Genomic DNA, 17,860 nt, shown 5'->3' with positions numbered 1-17,860 from the left:
CCTACATACTGTGGCTTCCTGACATGCATCATTAAACCTTATTAGCTACTTCCTTTTACAAAGATTCTTGTAGTCTTGAACGTTGCATATTAACATTTTCTGCCCCTCCAACTGGAAATTATTTGCTTTATTGTAGAGTGTCAACTTGCTCTAGTTTCTGATGCGTTCTAATTGGTACTTTAGAGTATAATCATAGTGAATACCACTCCATGCATTTCTTTATTTGGAAATTAATACAGACCTTTTCACTTTATCTGTCAATCTGGGCAACTTTTCACACAATTCCCAACTGTTGGGATTGCTTACAAACCATTAAGTATGAAATGGTTCATAAAATGTCTTTAAGAATATAAACACAAAAAGCAGGAGGTCACTTTTGTGGTAAGATTTTTTTTTGTTGTTGACCTAATAGTAATAAGGCTATTTCAGCTGATAAATTTAATGATGTGAAAAACCTCAAAAATTTAGTGGTATAATAAAGTTCATTTTTTGCAGATGAGATTTTTTTTTTTAAAAAGCCACCCTGCGTGCATGCATGCACACACAGCACTTCATCACTGAATCCTGATACTGAATTTCAGCTGTCAAACCTTAGGAAAGCAGAATTTCTGAAGTATTAAGCTCTCTGTGGATAAAAACAGATTTGTAATTAAGTACAAAAATCAAAATATGTATTATCTATATGTATTTGTACATGTTTACAACTCAGGTATTTGAAGAGAAAGGCAATGAATTATTTCTGATCTCTATGAACAGGATTGTGGGCAATATTATTACAGAACCTTACTTGTTAGCATGATCCCAATAAGAATCCTTTCAAGGCAACATGTTTTACTGAACTCTCTCTGAACTTATTTTCTGTTTACTTTAGGGCAGGAGGCAGAAATATGCATAGAATTATACAAATTCTGAATAACATATAGCTGTGTAGAGAAAAAAATTAAGAACCATATTAACAGTCTTTTTGTTCATATTCCTCTTGTAAAAATTTTTATACTTATTCCAGAGGGACAGTGTTATTTGTAAATACATCAGTGTATTAAAACTGAGGTAGAAATGCTAGATTTCATGTCATCAACTACTACATAGTTGAGTCTTACAATTGACTTTTTACATAATACTAGTGAGAAGTTGCACATCAAATCTGACCTGAAAGTCTTCATTGAGAAGTGTTGTTTTTCCTGTGCCTTAAATGGTTGTGGACATTTACTCTGGATATATTTTGGCTATTTCCACACAGACTTGAAGAAGGCTTTCCCCATCCCCCCCTTCTTTGGCATTTTCCCTTATGTTCTGACATGTAATTAATCTTCAAGGAGACTACTGCTTCTTTCTGTCATATTGAGCAGCTTTCAACCTCCTCCTGTTTAATTTTAAACTACAAACAAAAACTTGTACAACTTCTTCCAAAATACAGCTTAGATGTTTTTAAAACATTTCTTTGCAGCTTGCATACAAATAAGATTTTATACTCAAGAACAGCTAGAGTCAGAGGCAAAAGTTTGATGTAGTCAAAATGCTCTGTCTTTTTCTTGGCTGGGATTCTGTTAGCCAGAACTAAACTGACTTACAAATTCCCGTCTCATATTTTTAATGCATTCTGAATATTATTTTATATAATTATATATTCATATTCCTTATGAATAGCATTCAGAAATAAATTCTTTGAGACAAACTCTCAGATACTTTGTGATGTGTATTTGTTTAGTTTTTTTAACCTGATTTCCTGTGGAAGAAGACCCAGGTGGTTGTGTTTGTATCTGGACCTGTGCTGAGACAGGTTGGATCATTGAGTTGAGGTATACACAGCGGAGGAGGAGGGAGATTCCAGAAGTGCTCCACTAATAAAAGAATCGCTGCATATTGCCAATGGTGACCATTTTAATTCCTTCTTCAGTCTTTATTTATTCACTTGCATTTATTGGTGAATCCATCTTCAGAAAGTTGCCTCCGTCACTTTAATCATCTTGTATTGTATGTACCCGTATTACTTCAATGACAGTTCCATGAAGAAAGGTTGCAGCTCTGATTTCCATGTATTTTTATGGCAGAAACACCAACTTAATGTTTCATTGTTAGACAGTTAATTTTTTTTCCAACTTTCTGTAACTTTTAAAATAGCAAGGTATAATGAAATAAAATGTCTGTAATTTACATGGAAAGAAATTTTGAAATGCACTTCTCAATTTAACCTCGAGTAAGATGGAAGGAAAAAAAAACTTTAGCTGTTTTTAAGCTTACTGTTATTTGGGATAAAATGAAACGGTAAAACTTAAAACAAGCTTAAACTTCAAGTGTTCTTGGCTTCATTTATTTAACTGAATTCTTAACGGAAAAATCTCCATATCTGTTTTGATAACTTTAGCTCTGACATCTCTTCCCCTAGCCCTGTTGCGAGATAAACTATTTAAAAACTGTGATAATATCTGCTAATAGCTTAATCTAGGTAGTCTATGAGGTGCTGATTTATGAACACCCTATTTTTCATGTGGAGTAAGCAAATGCTGGATTTCCTTAGATACATGTTTTCAAGTGTTTGCTTAATTTCAAAGATGTCTTTGAAAAACCTACAAGGTTCTCATAAAATTTATGAAATCTTATTAAACATACAGTGTTTATATATAAAAAACATTAATTCAGTCCCTACAGTGACAAAAATCAATGTGTGCAGCTTTCTGTATGAAAGAGTTATTTAGACCAATCAGCTGCATGGTCTGAAGTGTAGATACATTACAATTCCCAATTTTTACACAAATGAAAGAGCCAGCTGCTGCTGTATATTTGTTTGGTTGCTTTTATAATTGTTTCCCTTGAAGGAGCTATTTAATTTGCCTTTTTTACATATATCACAATTTTAAATATTTTTTTATATAATTGGAAATTCTACACAGTAAAAACTTTGGGACAGTTCTCCCCATGCTGGTTTTGCAGTTACTTTGGCAAATCTAATTTTATCTGTGAGAGAGTAAGCCGTGGTTTTTTTCATCTACTCAGATTGAAAAAATGCCATCTCCCTGAGTATGTTTTAATAATAGCTTGTAATATGTAAAGGTGCTTAGTCTGTATTCTGACCATTAAAAGAACTGATTGCATGACAGAATGCTAGAACAGTCTTGAGTTGAAGCTGGTGATGATCAAGCTTGAAGAAGATACAAGCCTTTGTAAAAGTTACAGATGAAATACAAATTAGAAGATAGTGTTCCAGTGTAAAATCAAACATCTTTAAATGCTAATCTCTTTTCTCCCAGAATTCCATGTCTTACCATAGATTTTGATCAGATGTAAGAAGGATTGTGTGTGCTTAGAAACTCTGAATGTCTTTTGTATGAAATCTTGTATACATAGGTTGTTCTAAATTGAAAAAATTGAATTCTTAAGAGTTTCCCTGTATGACTGCTTTTGGTTGTTGAAGTGCTTAGATTTTTGAAGTAATTCTAAATTGATGAGTGGTCTTGAGAAAATGTTTTCAGTTGGTAGTTTCTAATAGGAGGAGGGTATGTTACTAACACAGCCCAATCCCTACATGGATGCCAGAGTTTAAGCAGCATTAACCTTTTCAGTTTCTTAATATGCTCTGGGCATGTTTTTATCATTCTTGTGTGTGACGGATACATAGCGAAGTTGGAGAACATAAGGTTGCACAGCATGTGACTACTGGCACCTTAAGGTGCAAGTCTGTGACTGTATAAAGGTGTATGAAGCATCTCTTTTTGCTAAGAAGGAAATATAACAGCTTCAGTACACAATCTGAATTTTTAAAGCCCTTCGAATAATTAACTCTGAACATTTCAAACTAAACGAGGTAAATGCTGTCGGCCAAGGAAGACCATAGAGGAACAGGTCCCCCCCGTAAAGGTACAGTGCTGTGCTCGGTACCGCATAACCGACAGCGAAGCTTTTGCAAATAATAGCTAGCGCCAATCTTGAGCACCCTCTGCTGCCCGAACTATACATGGCATTTCGTCAACTGCTGCAGGTCTCCTTTTTAGCCTTCGGTCAAATTCGAGCAAAATACTGAAACAAGGTAGAGACAAATATTAATGATTTGGCTTCGTTGTTATATCTAAGGACTGATTCTAAAAAGAGACATCAGATTGAAGAATATTTAGAGACACTGGGAGAGTTGAGCAAACCGCAAAAGTATAAACGAAAAGCAGATTTATAGTCAACTGGATATTAAGAATGGGTCCCCTTCAGTTCTCTCATTTTGATCTTTTGAAAAGTAGTATTTTTACTATAAATATAGTAAATCGTTGACATTCGGATAGATTAGGACACAATTGAAAAAGAAGACACACTTAAGGTTATGAAATAAGTGGCCTATATTTGCCAAAATGAGTGCCTTACTTCAAGCAGCTGAGTCCACTATTTAAGTACAATTCTGGATATAGCTCACTTGCAGTTTTTATTGTAATAGACGGAACTAGAGACAGCTAAGCACCTCTAAAAACCTGGAGAGGACTTTAAAGTTTCCTTTGAATATCCAAACTCAGATGATGTTGAGTATGGAAAAGGCAACGATATAAAATGGATTAATAAAGAATGCAGGGAGAGAAATGTTTGAGTCTTCATTTTCTTTTAACATTATAGATATTACTAGCTACAAAAGGCAGTTTTGTTTCTAAAGTGATTAGTTTATTTCAAATATAACAAGCTATTTATAACTGCATAATATCTATGTTAAAAACAGGAAAGTCGGAAGGGTATTTTCAATATGTAATAAACTTATTTTGCTTTTAAGAGCATTTAAACCTCTGTTTTTGAGTATGCATCGAAACATTTGGAAAAAAAAAATTATCTGCTTGCAGTTTACTGTTCTTCCTTTGGATGATAACCATGTTTTCTTCATGAGTTTTAAAATATTTCTACTGTTTTAAATGCCTGTCTGTTGGATATGGACCGTTTCTTGTAAGAATACAGAGAAGTAATTGTAATTTTTTTCTTTGGGGATACAATTAATGCTAAATACCTAAACATGTTTCTTGAAGTCAGTGTAGCATAGATGTAATTCTGTTCCATAAACCTGCAACATTAATGTAATTCCAAATATTTCAGTTTGGTCAGGGTGATGTTGGGTTTCATTAAAGATAGCATGAAGGACGCATAGTTTTTTGTCAAAGGAAATAGAGAAATTGTTACTGGACTCAAATGGACTATTTTCTGGTTACTGCTTTTATATAACTCCACTGGAGGGGACTAAGTAAAGTTTATTTCAGTTTCACTAAGTCAACTAGAGCCCCCCACACACTACCATGATTATTGCTCTAATTCTAAAATTAATAAAACTTTTTAAAGGTTTTTAGTGCTTCAGAAAATGTTTTTGAGGTTTGTCATTGTGGCTCTTGCAGCTAAACAAGTGATTAGGATGTTTGAAAATGGATCTGAGAAAAAGCGGGGATAGGTGACTTTTTTCGCTAAACAGTCACTCCATATATTTCAGTGTTCTTTCCTTTTCCTACCTTTGAATCTACTGCTTAAAAGAATCACTAAGATGTTGATTAAAAAGTGTAGCATACTGTATGCAAGATTTGGTGGGTTTTGTGTTAATCAAGACAGGCTTGTAGAGAAACATTTGTCAGACCTTCACTTGAGTACAGTGAATTAAGAAAAGATGCTTCCTAAACTTGAATTCACTTGGTTTTCTTGTTTTAATTCATAGTTATATTAGCTTAATGTGGTTACCTGGATTGCTGAGCTGTCAAGAATTTGAATCATAGCAATAACTTTAGAATTAGGACACTTAACAAAGAAGAAACATTTACGGATACCAAAATTGCTGTATGTGGCTTTGGTGTTAAAGATTAAGATAAACAGATATTGATGTGTCTTTTTATTTAGCCATTAATAGATTATCTGTGTTTATTCCTAGGGACTATAGGAAAGGTTTAACAGGTTATTGAAGAATGTCATAGGGGTTCAGATATATGTAGCTAGCTATATAATAGTCTATATAATTTTTTTTAATAAATGATGAAATACCATGAATCATTTTTCTTAAGCAAAGCTTGTTTTTTGTTAGCCCAAAGAAGAATTTTAGTAATTTTAAATATTTACCTTACTCTTTGTATAGTTGTTACATCTAAGTTTAGAATTAATGAAAATGTAAATAATTGGCTAGTATTCAAGGTTTAATAAAGTTCAAAGCATGTGTTAAGAATTGGAAATAAAATGTTTATGTTTATGGTGCAAATTAAAGCCAATCTCCAACATACATACCATGAAATTTCATTGTAGTCAATGTGGTGTTTGTCAGTGCAGAACTGGACTGATTACTGAAATATAATTACCTTTGTGGAGGAATTTGGTTGTGGGGGGCAGTCTCTCCTAAGATAGTGCTTTAATACTTCAGCAGTATTAAAGTAGGGCCCTTAAAAAAGGTTATTTATGAGCAATTATTTCTAATGTGCTTTAAACTGTAATTGAATAAAAAATAACTGCACTAGACTATTTTGAGAAATCTTTACCATTGTGCAACATTTAATTATCAAATTTAGCATTTCAGTATTCTAGCATAACAATTCTCCTATTTTCCAAGTAATATACTTTTTATAACGTTAGAAGAATTGTTCTATTGCTACAATAATAGCGTCAGAGGATAACCTTTCCCAAAAGTTAAGCATCTAGGGCAGCAATAGCAGTATTGCTGTTCATGTTCTACTTCAGTAGTCAGAAAGGGGTTTTGTTGCTTTTAACTTTTGCTAATTAAATCAAGATTTTTCTCATAAGATAATGACTTACAGCTTATGGTCCAAAATGTGAAGTTTAGACCTTTAATCGTTCCCTCATTCAAAAATAAAGTATTTAAAAAACTTGTGGGCTTTTTTGGGTACAAATAAACAATGCCATACTTGTTATTGATGGTATAAGCCATTATTTTACTGAGAACCATTAGCTATTTAAAACTTTGTGCATAAATTAAATAGGAGCTAAATGGATTTGCAGTTGTTGCCATTAGTAGCATTTTAGATTATACAAGCAATTATTGTGTTCATTAGCGTAGAGCAGCCCCTTTGCAAAACTATTGTGGTTGTCCTAGACATTATGTACAAATTTTCCCTTGGAGATTAAAATTTCCAGTGGTGTGTTTAATTTTGTTAACACAGTTGTTTCAAATAGAACAAATATTATGACAAGTAGAAGAAAATCTGCTTTTCTAATATGGGGAATAGCAATAAATGTGGAAAATTACTCCAATTAACTTAGCTATTTCTTATATTGTCATAATTATTCTGGTTATGTTTATTTTCAAAAGGAAGGAAATGGCTTTCTTAAGATTTGTATATTTTATAAATGCTTTGATAAAATCATAATGTAGTTAAAATGAAGTTTACCCACTTTTCTCATATTCATATGAGTTTTGGAGAGCATTAGTGAATTTCTACATGAAATGTATCTGGATAATTCAACGGTATTTCATTAGTTTGAGTGCAAGTTGTTTTAAGTGGAAAGGCACAGAATTAGACTAGATATATTTCGGTACGTTATAGTAACTAATTTTTGAGAAATGGAAAATGCATTTCTATTATAACTTCCTTTCTTTGTGGGCTTCCTTGAGTAGGGTTTTGCAGTTGCCTTCACTTACTATAGTAAATAAAAATATTAAAAACAACTATGGCCAATAGTATGATCTATGTTTAAAAGAATGACATTATTAGTAACAAACCAAATGTTCTTGAGCAAGAGATTTATTGTGTGAAAATTTTTCATCATCAACTTCTTCATTCTCCAAACACATTTTTGTTGGATTCCAAAGTTAAATTCACATCTGTCTTCATCAATTAGAAAGGTATTAATGCTTTGAATTAGCTACGTATCAGTGTGCAGTGGACTAAATTTAAAGTTTCTGTCCAAAAAGTGGCATTCTTTCCAAAGAAGCTCTTTATTCATTCCTGTTCTGGGGTGGGGCTTTTACAGGGGGTTGAGGGGGGAGCTGAGGGGAGAGATAGGCTTTCATGACCATGATGCAGGAAAAAAAAGTGTGAGGTAGTGGTTATGCATATTGCAAGACAGTGATTCTTTATTTTATTACAAAAAAAGACCAACTTTAGAAGGCCAGATTAAATCATTCCTTTCACTTTTTAATGGGATTTGGATGAATAGAGTAAAATATGCACTTTGCATTCATTGATAGCATCTTTAGGTTGAGGTAATTGAGTCTTTTTTCCCTGACTGAATGAATAATGACTTCATCTGATCCTCAGCGAGGCCTGAAACTTAGGCTGCCTTTGTCAACGCAAAAAGATCTGGGCTTTGAAACATGCTCTACTTCCCTGGCTTAATTTTTCTTCATTTTAATCCAAAAAACCTATTTTTCTCAATAATTCAAGCATAAACTATGTAGTAGTTGAAGCAGCGGAAATTGCAAGATATTTGTCCTCGTTGTGCTGCTTTTTAAATGCAGCTGATAAATCAGCTGCTGTGGTCTTCAGCTGCCTGGTTCTCTAGGGAAGGGACAGCCCATGTGTAAGCAAGATTGCTGGAATTTTTAAGAACTATATTTAAAGTGGTTCTTTTGCAGACTGGTTGTTATCTAAGGAAGTGTTATGTTTTACTGGTCTTACTGGCAAGACTTGGAGATAAAAGGGGCATCTGTGATGGGGCCTAGGAAACTCTTCCTGACATAATTTTCCCACATATTTTACTGACTACAAGAGCATCCCAAGAAGTAGAGCATAAATACTTAGCTTACAGCATACATTATTGAAATGGTGAGAGTCTTAGTTACATAGCTTAAAAATATTTTTTCATGAGAAACATCATCAGTGGATGAAAGACAGTCTCTCTCAATGTTTTTGCTAAAATGTTTCTAAATGAAATGCTTTTTTACTTACGAAAAGTTGAAGCTCTCTTTTACTATTTTGGTTTGGTTTGAAAATTGATATTCCATTTGATTGTTTTTTATTTATTATATTGAATAACCGAAAGCTTCATACAATTTACAGACCATTATGGGAGTATAGTTACAAGTTCCAGTGCACTAGTCATATGAATAAGAAGGTAGCTCTGTCGCAGTTGTCCGTTGATTCTTGAATCCAACAGGTTTTTGATCTTCCAGCAGTAAATGAGTAGTAGCTACCCAACAAACATAATATACAGTGGCTGCATGCGTGACAGAAGAAAATTGTTCCTGCTCGTTTGTTCATCTTTAATTGTCTTTCTCCTTGCCCTCCTGTGCTCCTGTCCTGGATCAGGGGATGGGGGAGGGATTTGGCAGATGTATAGGCATTTAAAAGGCCTGGCTGGGACAGTTCACACTGGTTCTGGGAACTATTACTGTCCTGTTACCAGGAACATCTATTGCATGCAAACGTAGGAACAATAATCAATTCAGTTATCAAAATACAGTTAATTGTTACAAGTGCATGGATTTGTAATAGGTAGGAGTAAAAAAGCCAATAATAGCTAATTGTTTGCACTGCAAAAGTGTCAATTTAAGAAAAAGTCGTGACTAACTTGATTTATACTACTTCTTCTAGGTTGGCTTGCTGGACCTGGAGTTGAATCAACTGACCAAAGCCCTGTTTTTGGCTTTAGTTGCACTATCAGTTGTTATGGTAACCTTGCAAGGATTTGTAGGCCCATGGTATCGCAACCTTTTCCGGTTCCTCCTCCTGTTTTCCTATATCATCCCGATCAGGTATGTATAGGAATGAAGGAAAAACACAGATGTCTAATTTCACTGAATGTGGCTTGAAATTTATACTTGCTTCTCATTGTGAAGGAAATTGATCTTATCAGGATGCTGAAGGAGAAGGTGCTAGCAAATCTGCTGATTCTTGAAGGATCACTGTACAGTAAACAATACTGTTGTATTTTTTTTTATAATGCTCATCTTGCTGGAGTAATCAGGATATCTAATCCTTTACTAGCATAAATGTATTAATAAGGATACAATCTTGGTATATTTGAGAGCATGGTTTTAGGAAACGTATTCAAGTGAACTGTTTGGTATATTTTGGAATTTTATTTTTTAATGCCTTAAATACTGAAATTGTTCCATTTCTCTGGTTAAAATACAGGCTTTTTACTATACCAATGATTAATTTAAACTGAATGGCTAAATAATGTAGGTGTGCTTTTACAATGAGAGGACTTTTAACATGTGTAACCAAGGAGAGACTTGCCCTGAATTAATTAATTCATTAAGCATGAGTACTGTATATTCAAATTGCAGATAAACTGGAACAGGGAATAATATCCATGTGTGTAATCAAGTCTTCTGTGGACACAGAAGTGAAAACACTGACTCTGAAATGATTTTTTTTTTTTCTTCCTTGAATGCATATTGCCTTTGCAAAATGGAAATACTGTCTCCTATTAAAATACCTAGTGTTAAGATTAAGGTGATTGTTAATTTTAGATGCTCTCTGGAACTCTTCAGTTTGAGATACGTCATTCACTAAGCCCAGTGGTTAGCCACAGGGTTAGCAGCACCTAAACCATAGATAGGTTTAAGACCTATGTTTATATATATATATATATATAGGTTTAAATCCCCTCAGGTTTGAACACAATATCTAAATCCATGTACTATAAGAAGAAAAAGAAAACAGGAGGATTTCATTAGGTATTTTAATCTGAGCTTACATGATTTATGTGCCTACAGTGTTTGCATTTTTAAAGTACATGTCTTTGAAGGGAACTGTATCATGTTTGACCAATTTGATACCCAAGAAGTATCTTGTCTTAAGGTTTTATAAGTTAAAGGACTTGTATTTTTATACTACTTTTGAGCTGCAAAGAGCAACTGATTCTGTTGGGAAGTTGAAGGAGAAGGTTCCAACAAATCTGCTGGGGAGTTGAGGAGATCTTACTGGAAACTGGTCAACTTAGAACAGTTTCCACTTCCTTTAACTGGCTCTTGTTTTTTATTTACACATTCGTGTTTCAATTTTGTGATATCTTGCTAAACACTGTCATTGTCATAACTCCCTTAGTGCTTCTATGATGCTGCTGTTCAGGCCGTGTCATCATTCACTCCCATACACACTGTTACTGAGTATTAAGCAACCTATCCATGTAAAGAGGCAAAAAGTGCTGCATTCAAGTGATAAGTAAAGTCTGTGTATTGCTGAAAGATGCTCTTAATCATCAAAGACATGTAGGGGAAGGGAAAAATGAGCTAAGAGTATAAAGAGTCACTTGTCGGTCACTGTGTTCGTCCATGCTAAGCCAAAACTTATTAAAATGGTTAAAAGACAGATATATCTTTGTTACTGGATGCAAGAGGATTAAGAGCATATATAGGTGGTGTAAGTAAATTTGACTCTATTGGAAGTTCAGTATATGCCACTGAAAAACATGTTGATTGAGCAGCTCATTTTCAACTTCTTTAGTGGACTTGTGGAATAATTCTTTTCCAAAAATAATTTCTAGGATACACGAACTTTTCTTCAGCACAGTTCATTCATATACAGGGTTGCTTCCCACACTGTCAGCAAAATAAAGAACTCCAGTCATGCTGGTGTTCAAATGTAACTACACTTCTCTTCCTCTCTTCTGGATGTTAAGCATGGAAATGACTTATTCTTTAGGATGTATTTGGAGTGTAAACTCTTGGAGATGAAGGTTACAAGGCTTTTTATTTTTAAAATAGCTATATGGGGAAAATAATGAACAGGTAAAGGAAATGAATCTATGGCAGATCAGGATTGACTGGTAGAGGCAAAGCATATCTGAACTCATCCACACATGAAATGTGTTGATGGATGGTTTTAGAGAATTCAGGAAGTTTCTAAATATGGAGCTTTTTTGCAGTTGTATTTGGATTTTGGTTTGCAGGGCAAGGGAAATTCCAGGTACGCAATAAAAATAATTTTCCATGGTCAGACATATATGGTGAAGATCATCAGGAGGAGGTAACTAACTCTTAGCAGAGTTTAACTGATCTCTGTGCAGCCTCTCCTATAATTAATAGGAACTTTTTTTGCTCTGGGGAGCAGCTGGTTCCTTGTGATTCAGCTGCATCCTAAATACTCCTCTAGATCAGTGTTGCTTTGCTGTGTGAAGGGTATTACTGTGGGGCATAAGACTTCAGAAGTATAAGCATAATTTTTTTTAAAAAACAATCATAAACAAAAACAACACAACCAATCAAAAAATACCCCAACAACCAACACCCACCCTCAGCCCCTTTCATCAGCCCCTCTCAAAAAAAAAAAAAAAAGTAAAAACCCCCAAACCAGCCCACGACATTGCACACATTCTGTAGTGTACCAGGAATGAAGCAAAATGGAGAAAAAGTAGTAGTCAACGAACATTGAAAGCTTAGCCCAGCTATTAACTGGTTGTAGATTAGAACCATTACACACAAAATGTTTTGAACAGCCCCACAGCCCCAGAAACGTTTGGCTCTTCTGTAATTGATGTTTCTGTTTCCCTTATGGAGGAAGTATAGCCCAGGGAGCCTCCATAGGCAGTCTGCCTCCCTACAAAGCTAATCTATTTGAATTTCTTAAAATCTATTGGGAAAGCAGGATAGAAAGCAAGGCCTTGACAGTCTGTCCCAAAGTAAATAAATCTCTCTAGGCTTATGCTCACCCATTCTGAGTTTTTCCATGTTCCTCAATACTCTTAGGCTATTTTTCTATTTGGCTTTAGCCGGTTTGAGATGCATTAATGCCTATCCGTAGGTTCCTCCAGTGTCACTGAGACCATTTCATTACTTGTTTTAAATAAAATCATTAATTGAAATACATTCTCCATTAGTTTACAAGAGCTTGTCTGACTATGTCACCTAGTGCAGTTATCACATAGGAGGCTGGGGGGGAGCATGTGTCCTCAGATATGTCTGTGCTGATGCTCTTTGTGATACCAGCATGGAAGCTCTTAGGCCTGTGATGTTTAGGGGGTTGGTGGTTTTTTTGTTTTGTTTTTTAAATAGTAAGGTCCTTTTGTTGACCAACTTTTTTTTTTTTAATTGTGTATTTTCTGAATGACAGAGGGCAAAAAGAGTCATGCTAATGAAAAGTTAGCACCTCAGGTGGCAGAAGATGAGGTAAAGCTTTGTAATCATTATGCTTTTACCTGATTACCCACTTTAACTCTATCCCTGTGGTTATAGATACATTTTTTTTTTCATCTTCTTAAAATCAGGCTTACATTTTTATCAGGAGAGTTTAATTTCCCTTTTGTGTGGAACTGAAGACATTTGCCATACACATTTAAAATTCCGATACAAATCGTGTAAGTCTTGAGGAGTTTTTCCTTTGATTTTTTTTCCTGCTACTAATTTGAGCAGATGTTTTAGTTTAATTTTTTTAAAAAAAACTTTCAGAGAGTCAGTTACCAATATTTGTATTTTTAAGTACAACAGATTAAAAGACTTCAATCAACGTGGGATACGAGATACCCGCTCTCAACTACTGAGCTGTAAATCCCCATGTGTATATGGGTGCAGGAAAGATGATCGGACTGTTACAGAGCCTTGCCACAAAGCTATTCTGTCCTGTCCCCTGGCGTTTAGTTGTAGCATCATTTCATCAGCTCACTGGGGCTGCCATAGTAATGAGAGCCAAGGCCGGAGAGCGAGCTAGCCTTAGTGATGGTAATGTACCACCAAACTGGATCCGCTCCACCACCAAGTAATGGGACTTTGTTTATTCATTGTCCAGTCATCTTCAACACCTTGAAAGACAAAGTGAATTGCACTTTGATTTGAGTCATTTTGTTTGTTTGTTTTCTGTTTTCCCCCCAAAAAATGTAGCCAGGAAAGTTTTTTCAAGATAATTTAGGCTTAGCCAAGCAGTGTTTGGTGAAATTACTGCCTTGCGTATACAGGCACATGACTTCTGTAGCTGTCATGCTTGCACTTAGCTGCTAAGACCTGTAGAGGGTTTACCATAAAATGATAAGATACTGACTGGGGATCTGATAAAAATGTGTATCATCCAGGCTCTATATTTAGTAGCAGTTTAAAGCTGGATTGACAGGGGCTTAATCAGCCATCTTCTCAGGAGGATCCTTTAGTTTTGGTGTACACAGAAGCTGAAATGTCTTTTGCCTTTTCTTCAGACACCTCAAGGCTGCTGGGCACTGGGCCATTCTGCCAAAATAAGCTGTCCTGAATATCTGGAAGGAACTGCCTGACACTTTAGTAGTAAAGTTTTGGGGAACTACCTGGGTCCTGGCTGCTTTTTTCTGGGTCTTTTAGAGGAGCATTTAAAGAAAATCCTTCAAGTTACATCAGTCTGTTTTCAGTGGGCAGTGAGGAGAACACTGCTAGGAAGTCTGGTATCTGAAATTCATTAATATCCGGTCAAATCCCAGATCGTACAAACATGGAAAAGGAGGTTTATTCAGTGTGCTTCTGTGTATTCCCAAGATCTGAGGAACCCACACCCGTGCAGGACTGTAGTGCCTATCTAGCAGCAGCAAGCAGCTGTGCTGCTTTCAATCAGATTGTAGTTTGTGCTGTCCATGTTGGAGCTCTAATCTGTGTAATGTGTAAATGTGAGAGTATTGGTATACGTAGTCTCACATATACAGACACATTATATATTAGATATATGAAGCCAAGCTTTCAGTGTGGAAGAGCTAAAGAGCTACTCATAAAGTATATGAAGCAATCCTTATAAATGTGAAATACACATCTATGCCATATCATGATATATAAAGCAATCTATATAAGAGACTGAAAAAGATTATGTGAAGCTTCTTGATATTTTACAAACTTATTTTGACTTCTTCATGCAACAGGAGCTATGGTATGTGTCTCATGCTAAGAGTAAGTCTTACCCTACCCAGTATGGTGCTGTACTACTGCCTGAGCTAGCTTTGTGCTTTTCTTACAATGTCTCGTATTCATGCTACATAGAGAAAGCACAATCAGTTTTTAAAAGTCATTTTTTAACTGATCTATTGGAGTAGATCTTTTTCCTTTCTAACCTTGCAACACTGCTTGTTTTCTCCTAGTTGTTTTTCTGTTTTTATTCTAATCGTATTACAGGAAGTAATGAAAAATTTGTCTGTAATACGCTAAAAACATTCATGTTTTAAAAATTATTAGACATCTAATGTTAATATTGTTGCTATTCTACAAGAGGCTTAATGAAAGAAGGCATATGACCTGATAAATGTGAAAATAACAAAGAAACATTTTTAATAGCAAGTAATTATTGTTATTCTGAGCTGCATGTGCTACATCTCTTGTGCCAAGGCGCTTGTTTGACATGTGTTCTATTTGTGTTTTGCACTCTACTGTGTTTTCAGCCTGTAAGAAATTCAGAGATTAATTTTCTCATTAATTATTCCCCAGACTGCCTCCTGAGATTTTAAGTTCTACCTGTGTTATAACATCTAATTATCTGTACCTCGGTTGCATGTGACCCTTGAAAAACTACATGTGCCACAGTCACTATAGCACTCGAGGGTTGATATGCATTTTTTTTGCCACACATTTAAGCATAGATGTGTGGGATTGAGTTCTCATTTAAAGTTACATTCATTGCCTGACTTTTATGTAAAGTGCTGTGTTGTACCTTCTTTCATTTCCTTTTATATGTTTATATAATAGACAAAATTTAGAAAAATTATTCTAAGAGAACTGATGAGACCAATTATGAAGCAAACAAGAACACAGATCTGAGGCTTTTCTGGAAAGTATCAGACAGATAGCAGAGGAAACTAAATAAAAATGTATATAATTGGCCAACCACAAAAGGATTATTATATTCAGATTTCCTCTCCAAATAAAATATGGGTGAAGGGGAATTAGGGATGCGCTATGGGTTGATTTTTATTTATTTAGATCTTGATAGAATATTGTGTTTAAAAGAAGTAACTTATATTTTGTTCTATTTTTATTTGTTCAGTTGCAGTTAATAGAAGTCAGGCTCCAAAAAATCACTTTCTGTGAAGATTTAACTCTCTGGGCATATTAAAATTAAAATGCTTTTGACTGTTTCTTGACCAATAATTTTTAAGTGATTCCATATAATTTTCTAGACTGTAAATAGTGTGTATATCTGTGTATAGTTTATGGCTGTTTCAAGCAGGTAGAGATACCGGAAGGTTAGGGGGTATAGCCATAGGGTATTGGGTACAGTTTGGGTACTAACATGACTCAAATATGATCTTCAGTATTTCACTTAGAAGGAACTTCTGAAAATAAAAAGATTACATCTCAATTCCTTACTTTATTTGCTATGAAACTTCTGCTTATAGGCAGAACTGCTCTGGAAGTTCTTCTTGCCTGCCAAAGCTCAAATAAAACTATCATATAATTTTGATGCAAATTCATACTTGAATTTAATTAAGCATGGTATCACTTTGTTCATGAAATTGTATTTGCTAACTTCATAAGGTATTGATTGCTTTTCACTGAGTTGTGAAAGGCAGAATGTTTCTGGAGTTTCTAAATGCATTTATCTGAAATTTTCTCAGTGAAGGCCCTTGCTTAGTAGTGACAAATTTGTCCATTTTGACTAAAAAACAAAATCAGTAATCTTTACAAGGGGACCTAATGCCATTACTGTTTGGGAAAAAATGAAACTTGGAAGTCCTGTAAATATGAAGTTGTTTAACCTAAAAAACTACTATGTTTTTGAGGGAATAAAAGCAAAAGTATCTGGTTTTAGCTTGTCATAAAAAGCAGTTTGGGTTCTGAAGTGTTGTGTTATTGATTTGTTCTGAAGCTGAATTGCAGAGAAATGCCACCCTGGCTCTTAGTGGAATAAACCCCCAAGTTGGATAAAAGTTGTCTTTGGTTTGGTTGCTCTAGGGTAACTAGTGCTGAGGTTGAGAGATGAGAAACTTCACACTATTTTGTTCACTAAATATTCCCGTTCTCTGCAATAACCTTTAAATACCTGTATTAACATACCGTGTGTCTAAAGTTTACATGTTAATTGGCTTGCTAAAAAATAGTGTTACTGATGCAACAGTGTGATAACACTACTTACTATGCTGTTCTGTGCATTTTCATTAATAAATGATATGTAAGGAGTCTTTTAAATTGGATGAAATTGAGAAGGATTTAAAAACTGGTGGGTTTAAAATATTTTTGGTTATATGATGAGATTTCTTAAAGTCCACAAAGGAATTAGGAGAAATGATAGCCAATATTGTCAGGCACTGAGAGGAGGTTGGTGTTGAGTAAGCTTAGCATCTCCTTGTTTTATTGTGTAAAAATTCTTGGACTTCTCAGTCAAGTATTTCTATCCATTCCTGTGAACGTCGGTTGGAAAAGCAACTCAGTATTAATAGGCCTCCATCATTTTTAGTGTTACGGCAGTGTCCGTAATGTGGACATTAGCTATCAGGTGATAGCTACAGTGATTTCAAAGACAAAAATTTCCTCCAAGACAACAAGCACCAACTGAAGGAAGTCAGAGCAGGATACAGTGTACAAAATTCAGAATTCGTACTAAAAATCCATCTATAGCTCTCATTTTTTTGTTTATTTTATTCCTGTTTAATTTTTTTATTCATCTTAACAATTCAAGCATTTACCCAATATCTCTCTCTGTGTGCCAGAAAGCTATCTTGGACTGTACTGGTTGGGACTGTACTGGTTGTTGGGGAGACATCATTTCTCTGGAGGCCAGTAGTGCCAGCTTTCTATTAGGTCCATCATCATAAAGGGGGTACATTCTGTTCTGCGTAGCAGTGCATGCTGGAAAGCTAGGGTAATTCCTAAAATGCCTCAATGCTTTGAAATACAGATATCTCCTCACCACTCAGCAAGAGAGGCTGTCTCTTTTTTCTTTTTTTCCCCCTTACATTTAATTTATATTTAAGTGAGATGATAATTAAATGCATATAGAGGGTGTTTAGAACATCAAAAACAGGTAACACACATGCTTATAAAAGGTTCAAGTGAAGATATGAACTGCACTTCAGCTTTGAAAGACTTTTCTGA

At 34.9% G+C, this 17,860-nt stretch overlaps 1 protein-coding gene across 1 annotated transcript in view; it reads left to right on the top strand.

The window, feature by feature from the left end:
- Positions 1 to 17,860, top strand: part of ATP9B (ATPase, class II, type 9B) — a gene marked incomplete at its 5' end in the record, with an annotated part of 98,068 nt that overhangs the window by 35,307 nt on the left and 44,901 nt on the right. The window contains one exon of the mRNA XM_010296671.1: positions 9,477 to 9,637. Within this exon, the coding sequence (XP_010294973.1) occupies positions 9,477 to 9,637 (161 nt within the window). The remainder of the gene's footprint in view (positions 1 to 9,476; positions 9,638 to 17,860) is intronic.

The sequence above is a fragment of the Phaethon lepturus genome, unplaced genomic scaffold (assembly GCF_000687285.1).
Source record: "Phaethon lepturus isolate BGI_N335 unplaced genomic scaffold, ASM68728v1 scaffold4331, whole genome shotgun sequence".
NCBI classification, from domain to species: domain Eukaryota; kingdom Metazoa; phylum Chordata; class Aves; order Phaethontiformes; family Phaethontidae; genus Phaethon; species Phaethon lepturus.
This window is presented reverse-complemented; position numbering and strand designations above follow the sequence as displayed.